The 10,135-nt window shown below is 58.6% G+C and overlaps 1 protein-coding gene across 1 annotated transcript; it reads right to left on the bottom strand.

The window, feature by feature from the left end:
* Positions 1–5,357: 5,357 nt before the first annotated feature.
* GOLT1A (golgi transport 1A) lies at positions 5,358–6,831 on the bottom strand (the record flags this gene model as incomplete). The annotated part of the gene is made up of 5 exons (XM_082494504.1): positions 5,358–5,396; positions 5,583–5,646; positions 5,810–5,988; positions 6,098–6,189; positions 6,807–6,831. 5 exons carry the CDS (start codon positions 6,829–6,831, stop codon positions 5,358–5,360), a joined length of 399 nt encoding a protein of 132 aa, XP_082350630.1.
* Between the last annotated feature and the right edge of the window lie 3,304 nt (positions 6,832–10,135).

Raw genomic sequence — 10,135 nt, forward strand, 5'->3', positions numbered from 1 at the left:
CCCCCAGCCCCATTACGCCGGTGAGGGAGCAGAGCCTTAATGCAGAGCCCAGGGCAGAGAATCGCTAAACTCATTGCAATAGTTACATATGACATAAGACCAAGGTATGAGCATCCACAGCCTGGCCAGGCACACCATGCTCAGGGGGAGCGGTCTGTTCTCGGCCCGGTACAAGCAGGGTGCAGAGGAGCCCAGCGTGGCTACGGGTGGCCGAGCTGCTGTGCCCACTCTGCCCTGTGCTTTAGAAGGGAGGTAGTGCTCAAAAACCCCAGCATGGGCTGTGGAGGACCCCGTACGAGGTGCATCACTGGTGCCTAGCTCACATAGTGCTGAGCCCAGGCTGGTGGGTGCCAGAACAGGCCCCGTGGCTCCAAGCCCAGTGCTTGAGCTCAGGGAATCTCGGTGGGAAATGACTGGAAAGGCAATAAAAATGTTCTTGGAAGAAACCTGATGACACACTTGCCCCTGCCTTGAAACCCCAGCTACGCAACCGTGCTGGCGTGCTCCTGTTGCAGATGGGATTTGTTTAGGGTACTGCTGTCACCCCTGTCCAGGGGACGCCGGTGCTGGGGAGGTGGTGAGGACACCCCACAAGCTACAGGCAGCTTCCCCCCAAAACTGGGGCTTCAAAGTCTCCTTCCCCTGGGGGACTTTGGCTGCAGCGTTTGGAGCCAGGGGAAGGCTGACCTCGGCGGGCACCGAGGCTCTGCCCTGCGGGTCGCAGCCCTGCTCCCCCAGCCCTGACGTCTTTTCCCACGCCGAGTCCTGGTGCTGCGTCACTCGGGGGAGCCTTGTGCCCCGGCACAGGTTGCAGCGAGGTGCAGAGGTCAGGAGGAAGCAGCCCAGCCCAAGAACCGCAGCGATGCAAGAGAGAGCCTGGCAGGGAGCCACCGGACATAAATCCCCTTCCCGGGCATCCCACGGGCTCTGCCTTCTTTGCTGAGCCCCGTTCCCCAAAGGAGAGGCTGAGGCTGCAGCGTGACTTCAAAGGAAAAGGGGCCACGTCAGCCCAGGGAAGGTGGTCCCAGGATGCGGGGCCGTGGGGCTCCGGCAGTTCCAGCTCCCCTTTGACCCGCCGTGGCCAAGCGGAAGCACGTCTGCAGCAGCCCCGAGGAGCATTAGATGCTCTGGGCACAGCTTTTCCCTGGGAGGGACAGATGGACCACTCTCCCATGGGACAGCTGGAGCGGGATGCAGCCGGGAATGGTGGAGGGCTGTGGGTACCAGGGAAAAGGCGGCATCAGCCCACTGCATTCTGTAAGGAAAACAGCCCTTCCCTGCCAAGGGGTTGGCACCACAGTGCTTTTGAAGGGGAACCAAGGCATCAACAGGCAAAAACAACTTGCCCAAGCCCTTTAAAGAACCAAGGGTGGTTGCCTTGCAGTGGCCGGTGGTAGCCCTGAGGCTGACCTGCCTCGCTGGCAGCACCAGGGCTCGGCGACACCTCTCGGTGCAAGACACCTTCCCCTGTGCGAGGAAAATCCCCGCAAGGCATTTTCCACTCACCTCCGCCAGCAGCGAGCAGGGATGAACAGCTGGTGCATGGGAGAAGCGATGGAAAGACCTGATGCTGGGCTTTAAATAACCCGCAAAGGGTGCGTTACAGGAACCAGGGGAGGGGGAAGGAGCATCGCCCCACTGGCTCAAAGCACTGGAGCAGGAGCTGTGCTGAGGGCCACGGGAAGGATGGCCACAGGGACATCAATCAGGTCTGGGACCGCACTAATATCATCCCCAGTCCTTCAGGAGACCCAGACCTGCAAGGAGGATGCTTAACAATTCCCACGCAGCCTCGAAGCATCAGGCAGTTCTAAACAAAGCATCACTTAAGCTGAATTTGCAAGGACTGAAGGTACCACGCCATCAGGCAGGGCTGCCATCTCCCCGCTCGGTTCGTGCGCTGCTGTGGGAAACCTGCTGCAGTTTGCTGCAGAGGGCTGGGGGTTCGTACGATTACATATACTATAAAGAGCAGCTCACCTGGAAATAGCAGGGGAATGCTCTCAAGTTATTTCCCTGCCTGCTTTCAAGGAATCGAACGATTGAGCTAAAAGTGAATTCAAGGAAAATGCTTTCCAGAGAGAAACAAATGCTTTTCTGCAGAATAAATGCATTCCTCTCTAGTGTTGGGCTGAACAAGCACGTTTCCTACAGTAAAAATTGAAATATTAAGTACTTCCCTCTCTAAATGGAATCATTAGGAAGTTTTACTGAATAGCCTTCTTGAGGGCTCTTTTAAAACAGTACAAAAAGGTAGGCACATTTCTGTGCTTCCCACACATTTTACACACTTTTCTACTCCCCGAGTTTATTGCTAGTAAAAACACATGAGGCTTGTGAAGACCCTTGTTCTGGATGACTGAAAAGCTCAAGCACAAAACCAACTTTTGGGAAGGACTTAGAGGTGGCTCTGGACGGCACCGACACCGGGGGAATTCGGCCATTGACGTCAGCAGAGCCAGGGCTTCACCCAAAGTGTTTGCTTAAAACCAAAGCTGCTCTGGCAGGGCACGCTGAAATCACAATTTACTGAACCAGAGGGAAAACAGTTCCCTGCAATAAGCTTCAGAAATGCGGGCTGGGGAGAGCAGCGCCGGCTCCGGCTCGCTGCTGCCGGCTCCATCCCAGAGGCATCTCACAGCGGTTCCCCGGGTCACTTTGGAGCCTGATGGGAAGCATCCCCTGCTGCCACCCAGGGGTGATGCTCCATCCTGGCTTGGTTTTCCCAGCAGGGTGAAGCAATGGGGGCACGCACCCTGCTCATCTCTGCTTGCTGCCGTGGGGATGGGGCATTAAACAGGGGCAATCACATTATCCTGCACGTGAGGTCTCTTGGACCACTGAAGCTTGACCAGGAAAAGTTGCTCTACAGCCCGAGCTTTCAGCTGGGGCGAAGCAAAGACAGGAATTGCAGCTGGGCACCAGGGAGGGCGCAGCCCTCGCTTACCTGCGTGATGTCCAAGCCCACGCTTCCTCTCCCATCCCTCCTCCACAAGCAGCCACCCAGCTCTCGCTCTGCTCCAAACCCTTCCGGCTTTATCATCAAAGCTGCCCCTGATACCAGCAGAGCTGGACCCACCTCCACCTTCCTCCTGCCCACAGCCAGGCTGATGCTGGGAAGCTGCTAGCTTGCTTTTTGCCTTCTCGGGAGACTCCTGCTGCAATCTGCACTCAAAGTAGAGGCACCCCCTCAAAACCAGCAGCAAGGGAGCCAACCCTCCCAGGGATGCAAAGCAATCATACCCAGCTTTGGAGGGGGGCTGCCCTCATTTATACCTACTGGGGAGCTCGTCCTCTGTTACCCAGGGCTCAGCCAGGCTGCTGGGGCTGAGGTTTGGGTACCCAAATGAGTTACCCCACATCAGCTGGGCAGGTCCCAGCTCTGCTTTCACCTGGTGCAAACCCACCGCAGACCCGGGCACCGGTGCAGTACCTGTAAGCGCCAACAGGCGCTGCCGCCAGCTCCGTCAGGCTGCGCTTCAATCAAGAGGGAACAGGTTTAACTCAAACTCATTAATTAATTCTTGCAAGTTAAGAAGGGTATCTGCGCAGGGACCAGCTTTGATGTGATTGCCTTGGTTTAATTAAACTCCCGCTCGCACCCAGCTTCCCAAGTGCTCGTAGAAACCTGGCTCACATCCATTCAGCTCGTGTCTCTGATCGCACAGACCCATTGAGTTATCTAACCAGTTCTCCAGCAGTGCTGGCTGTGCTCCTGGGGAGAGGAGTTTCTGCAGCCCGAACAAAACAGCTCCTTTAAAATCATCTGACGTTAATCCAGGAGAGCTCCGTGCTGTCCTCAGACTCCTGCCTGCACTGGAGGTCTCCCAGTGAGCAGCCGGCCCCTCGCACCAGGGGATGCTCATCCTCCAGAGCATCCAGCAGGGCAGAGCCTGCCTCAAGCAGGGTTTAAAAGCACCAGATATACCTGGGCCTGAATAGTTCTTGAGGTCAAATCAACTGCCGAGAAGACCCAGAGGGGACATGGTGGGTGATGGGATGCGATGGGGCCCCCAGCAGCTGGCCAAAACAGCCACTTTCCATCCCTACAGAAACAGGCTGGAAAGCAGCAGCTTCCCGTCACCCTCCCAGAAGGTGTGCTGGGGTTGGGAGGATGCGCAGCAGATGAAAAGGCGCTTTGAATGCCAGTGGATGGGGCCAGATCCCTCTCTGGGGTGTAAGCCACAGATCTCGGTGGCGTTCCCTGGAGCGGTGCAGATGTATGGGTCATGGGTAGATGACCAGCGCCCCCCCCTCCCCCCCCCCCCCAGCACCCATGCTGGTGTTGGGGTGGGCACGGGGTGCCTGGCTCAAACCCTGTTACGGCTGTCCTGGTGCCCACTGCCGCCATAGCTCCCACCGGCTCTGTCCTGCCAGGCAGCAGCCAGCGGGTCCAGCTCTGCTCCCTCCCAGCCGCATCCCACAGGAAACGGGTCCATGGGAAATGTGAGTCCCGGCCCATAATGCTCAGACGTATCAGCACTGTAACTCTATGGATTTGCTCCAGCCCCCCCTCCCACCCCAGCATCTCTCAATTAATTAATAACCCCAAGATGTCATTTGCTTTTTCATGGTCGCTGGATTTGAACGGGGTAATTTACTCTCCTCCGATCAGGTCATGAAATGTTAATGTGGTTTAATGGGTGTTTTCCTAACCTCCCCTGCCCTCTCCCGCGGCTCCCCGGGCTCCGCTCTCCGCAGCCCACATCCCCGCGGGATGCGTGGGAAGGCAGCACCACAGCCGCTGCCTGCGAGCCAGGGCTGCCCGCACTGGCCAGGGCTCATGGGCAGGGCAGTGGGGGCCATGGCCAGTGGAAGGTCCCATTGCCATCCCCAGCTATGGCCATGGGAAGGTCCCCGTGCCACCTCCAGTCACGGCCATGAGAAGGTCCCCGTGCCTCCTCCAGCCACAGCCATGAGAAAGTCCCCATGCGACCTCCAGTCACAGCCATGGGAAGGTCCCCGTGCCACCTCCAGCCATGGCCATGATGCCTCTTGGTGACACTAAGAGGAGGCAGAGCTGGAGCAAGCCTTGAGCCACAGGAAAGGAGCACAATATAAGTTCTGTCTCAGACACACTTTTTAATTAAATCTCTCAACAGGGGAAGATAAAAAGAATAAAATAACGCTAATAATTCCAGAAGCCCGCCTGGCACAGCGCTTGGTCCCCTGAGCCTTGCTCAGGAGCTGCTCACAGGAGCCCCGCAGGGCAGCGAGTCACTGTCCCCGCAGCAGGGGTGGCTCCAACCGGTGCTGAGGGTCCCGGGGCTGAGAGAGGCGGCAGCTCACTGCAGGACAGCCGGACCCAGGGCTCTCTCCTGCTGTCCCACCTCCAGCGATGTGGCCCGTCTTACAGGTCACACCATGGAGCTGCTGTCTCCCACCTTCTGCAAGAGCTGCAACAGGGACAGATCCTGATTAGCAGGAAAATCCCCCGGTGCATCTTCGGGGAACTGTGGAGAGACCACGGTGACCTTCCCTATCCAGTGCCAACCACGGCCATCGGGACTGATATCACCCAAGGACTGCAAACCCCGAGGGTCACATCCACCCAGGAGAACTGTGCCCAGCGCCCTGCTCACCTTGCTCAGCACGGGGATGTTTGCCAGCGAGCCCAAAAACCCAAAAGCCACCGGGAAAAAACTCCTGCATTGAAACAAAAGTCTCCGTTAAGCTCTGTGCCAGGATTTTGCTGGGACGGGAGCAGTGGGGTTCTGCCCAGGGCTTCTGGGCATGGGACTTGGCAGTTCCCACTCTCCAGCCTGGGGCACCCATGCCACGCCAGGGAGCTGGGTGTTGTGGGACGGACCTGAAGAGGTTGATGAAGCCATAAGCTTCCAGCAGCATGCCCAGGAGTGGCCACCGCATGAGGACAATGATGACCCCTCCAAGGAAGAAGCTGGTGCCCTTCATCTTTGGCCGCTGGAAGAAGAAGGTGAAGGTCCTCCTGAAGCCGATGATGAAGACCAAGCCGGAGAGGAAGAGGATCTGGGAGGATGGAGGGGAGCAAGTCAGAGAAGTCCTGCCCAGACAGACCCTTTGCTCCATCCTGGGCATCAGTGCTTGCTGTGGGTAGCCCTGGCCCCGCTGTACTCACATTCCCAAAGGCCAGGAGCACCGAGTCGAAGTACAAGAGCATCCCAAAAAGAAGGAAGAAGAGGCCAAAGCCGACCAGTCCCACGCCGATCCCTGCAGAGGATGGGAGACCACCTCACGCTGTTGTTGCTCTCCTTGGCACATCCCTGGCCTGTTCCCTCCCACAAATGTGCTTTGGATTTGTCTCCAAAGCTTAGAAACAGCCTTTCCACCTGCCCAAGCCTTGAGGAGGCTGTTGGTACCCCAGAAACCCCTCTGGGCTGCCAGAGAAAGAATAAACCACAAAGGAAAAAACCCCAGGAAGGTCATCTCCAGTATTTTTCAAGGCAGTTGCATGAAGGGTGGTGGTACAGGCAGCTGGTGGGAGAGGCTGGAGATGCTCTTCGGAGAAGCCAGGCACCTCCCCACAGTCACTGTTGCCGATGCAGACCTGGGGTAGAGGGTGAGGGCAAACCCGGCTCTGCAGCGCCCGTGGTGCTGGTCCCCACACACAGCCCTACCCAGTCCCCTCGTCCTGGCAGGGCTCCTACCGCATCCCCCCGCCCCAGGACGGGGTTTGCCATTGCACCCTCTCCCTTGCCCTGGCAACCCCGGTCAGCAGCCTCCAGCCCCGGCTGGGCACTGTGGAGCATCCCCACGGTGCGCCCCGGTCCCACGGGGACGGGCATCGCCACCGGAACACGGCCACCCCAGCCCACCCGCCCGCTTACGCTGGAAGTCGGTCAGAGACACCATCTTGCCGGCGACGGGGCTGGGCGAGGGCGGCCGCCCTTCCACGTGCCTCCCCGACAGTGACCCTTGGAAAGCCCTTTAGTCCCCACGTCATCCTGCAAATCATTAACGGCCCGACAGCGCCTGCCCCACGCCGGCACCACCTCCTCCAGGGGGGATGCAGCGGTGGGGCATCGCTGCCGGGTGACACACAGAGGGGCTGGTGGCCACGGGTCCCTGCCTGGCCCTGCCCTCCCTGCCCCAGCCCGCGTGTCCTCCCTGGGAAGGGATGGCCCGGAGCAATCCCCAAAGCAGGGGACACGAGGTGTCCCTCGGGGTGTCCGAGTGGTACCTGGGGCACCGTGAGCACGCACAGCTCCCTGCAGCATCGTCACCGGTGCATCGCGTGGGGCAGGGATGGTCCCAGCTCACAGCCAGGCTGCCCCGTGGGAGAGGGGAGCTTTGGCACCCCATGCCCCAGCCCCATGCAAGCCCCAGTCCCCGGGGTTTGCTGCCCAGTGCTGGGCCGATGGCTCGGCCAGACCTGCTGCCTGCGACCAACGCAGTGTCCCCACGTGGCACGTGCCACCCCCGAGCCACCCCACTGGGACCTCTCAGCCATGGCCCTCAGGAAAGCCCGCAGGCACCAGCTCCGCAGCGTTACAAACCAGCCGCTTTTATTCCTTGGCTTTCTATGAATTTGCCAGGTACAAATGCATTTTTTTTTTTATTCCTCCGAGAGGGCTGGCTATTGAGCAGCAACAGCTAAAATAAAATCCACTGGGAAAATGACCCCCCCCAAAGCAGGGAGAGGGAGGAGAAGGTGCCACCAGCCCTGGAGCGAGCTATGGGCAAGGAGAGCCCCTTCCTCACTGGTTGAAATGCTGTAGCCTCGTCCACTGCCTCTTCGCTCTAATATTAAAGTGTTATCTGAGGTCACCTCTAGACAAAAGACACTGACACCTCGTTGTTTCTTAGATACTTTTATTTCTCTAACACTAGCAAAAAAACCCAAAACCCAAATGCCTCCCTTCCCACCCGCCCCAGTGCATAAATAGATTTCCTCCCGATGCAAATCCTTTCTCGGTTACAAGTCACTGGTATATGAAGTGTTATGAAAAATAATAACCAAAATAAAACTAAGAATTAAGTTTGGTTTGTTTGTTTGTTTTTGTTTCTTTTTTTAAAAAAAAAAAAAAACAACACAACAATAACGACCACCGGGTTCCACAATAGGGCAGCCGTGGGGTCCTGGTGCACCGGGCTGTGCTTACGGCTTCGGTAAGGCTCAGACCCGGCCACCGCGGCATGGCTGAGCTGGGGCTTGCCGGTGGCTCAGGGCACGCCGGGAGCAGGAGCACCGGGATGCTCCTCGTCCCCTCCAGCCCCCAGAGACAGGAGGAATTGCTGCCTGTGGGTCTGTGTGCCCCCTTGGCGCCCCATCGGGCAGCACAGCTTCTACATGGGCCACAGCCGTGCACCGCGGTCCCCGGCACATCCCCGGCGGTGTCCCCAGAGCCGGTGTAAGGGAGTCTGCCCCGGTTACACGAGCTGGGGAGCCCGCCCTGGCCACCGTGCCGCTGTGCTCAGGGACGGGGAAATATACGCGTCATCTCTTAAAACTTACAGTCTCTTTATATTTTATTTTAAATAAATTTGCTTTTAATAAAAGCAGAAAAAATATATATATTTTAAATAGGTTTTTTTCTTTTTTTCTTTTTTTTTTTTTTTTTTTTCCCCTCTGATAGATTGGCAAAGAATCTGCTTTTGTAACTCATTGGCAGGGCCGGTGCCAACAACCCTGCGGAGAGAGATTAGCACAAAACAGTACCTCCCAGAAAAGAAGAGAAAAACAAATATAGATATATATTATAAATGTATAATTTCCATAAAACATATATTAAGGCATGTAATAGCAAAATAAAGGGCCAGCTTTATGAGCTAAGAGGGCTGCGGGAGGCTCGGGAGCGGAGCGGGACTCAGGGCTCCGGGGATCCTACCGGTATTGCTAAGACGGGGGGCGATGGGGATGCAGAGGGGGGTGGGAACAGGGGGCAGGGGTCCTGGTGGGGGTCAGGATCAGGCCAGGAGGGAATTAGCTGCAGGATGGACGGTATCTAGCTCCTCACTCCATCTGCCTTGCCCGCCCCAGCCCTGTGGCAGCATCCCCCCAACCGCACAGCCTCGCGGGGGATTCCGCTTTTCCAGGCAGAACCAGCTGGGTTATTTTTCCCCTCCCTCCGGAAAGCTAAAGAAAAGGCTAAACTTGGTACAGGAAAACCAAACAGGTCGAAGGGTCTGGAGTGCAATGGCAAGGTCTTGGGGCGAGACGCGGTGCTAGATTTTCAGAGGGGCTGAGACAGAGGTGACAGCAGGATGGGGGACACACACACACAGCCGGAGCGCTGCTCCCCGCGCTGAGGATGAGCCCCGCTGCTGCCGCCTGGCCGCAAGCCCCTTCTCCTTCTTGTCACCGTCCCCATCCACCGCAGAGGGATGGATCCCTGCCGAGCCCGCGGCTTTGCCGTCCCACCTTGCACCCCAGCTCCCCGCACCGCTCCTCTGCTCCCGTGCAACGTCCCCATCCCCGCCCAGACCTCCTGCTCCGTGCCAGCGGCGCACCAGTGCCCTCATGCCACCCCGATCCTGAGCGCACCGCTCCCTCTGGGCACCTCCGTGTCCTCCCCCCGGTCCCATCTCCATCCGTCCCTTCTTCCTCCTGCTGAGCCATCGGTGCGGGGAGCGATGGGACAGGACAGGCTCTGCCGGCGACCACCCCCGGCCAGATGCTAAAAGCAGGTTCAGGGCACAGGGAGGGGAAGAGGCGCCCGAGGAGCAGAGATGGAGCATCCAAGTCCAGTGTAAGGCGGAAGCACCACCCACGGTGGGGACTGGCCGGTCTCCACCCACAAGAGCCCCTTCGCAGACTTTTGGGAGACCACCGCGTCAGCATGGGGAGCCCAACGCTCCCCCAGGGCTGCCCTGGCAGGGAGACGGCCGCTGTGCCGGGAGCTGCCGCCGCAGATGCCCCTGCCCAGCCCTCCACGCAAGCCTGACGCCCAGGACACCGCCGATCGGTCCCTGTGCCGGCTGGCAGCCCGGGGGCTCCTCGGGGACCAGCGGACAACCTCCCAGCACCCGCACGTCTCCTGCGGGACGGGGCAGAGCAGCTGGTGGTGTCGGCGATGCATCTCCCCGCTCGGCTGTGCCGGGTGGTCTCGCCGTCGGTGGGAGGGGAGGGGGGGTCCGGGAGAACCGAAAACGATGGCGAGAGGCTCAGTGTCACGTCGGGGCGCTAAAACGTGGCCCCGTGGAACTTGATGGCGCC

Source organism: Vanellus vanellus (assembly GCF_965231255.1).
Source record: "Vanellus vanellus genome assembly, chromosome: 23".
NCBI classification, from domain to species: Eukaryota; Metazoa; Chordata; class Aves; order Charadriiformes; family Charadriidae; genus Vanellus; species Vanellus vanellus.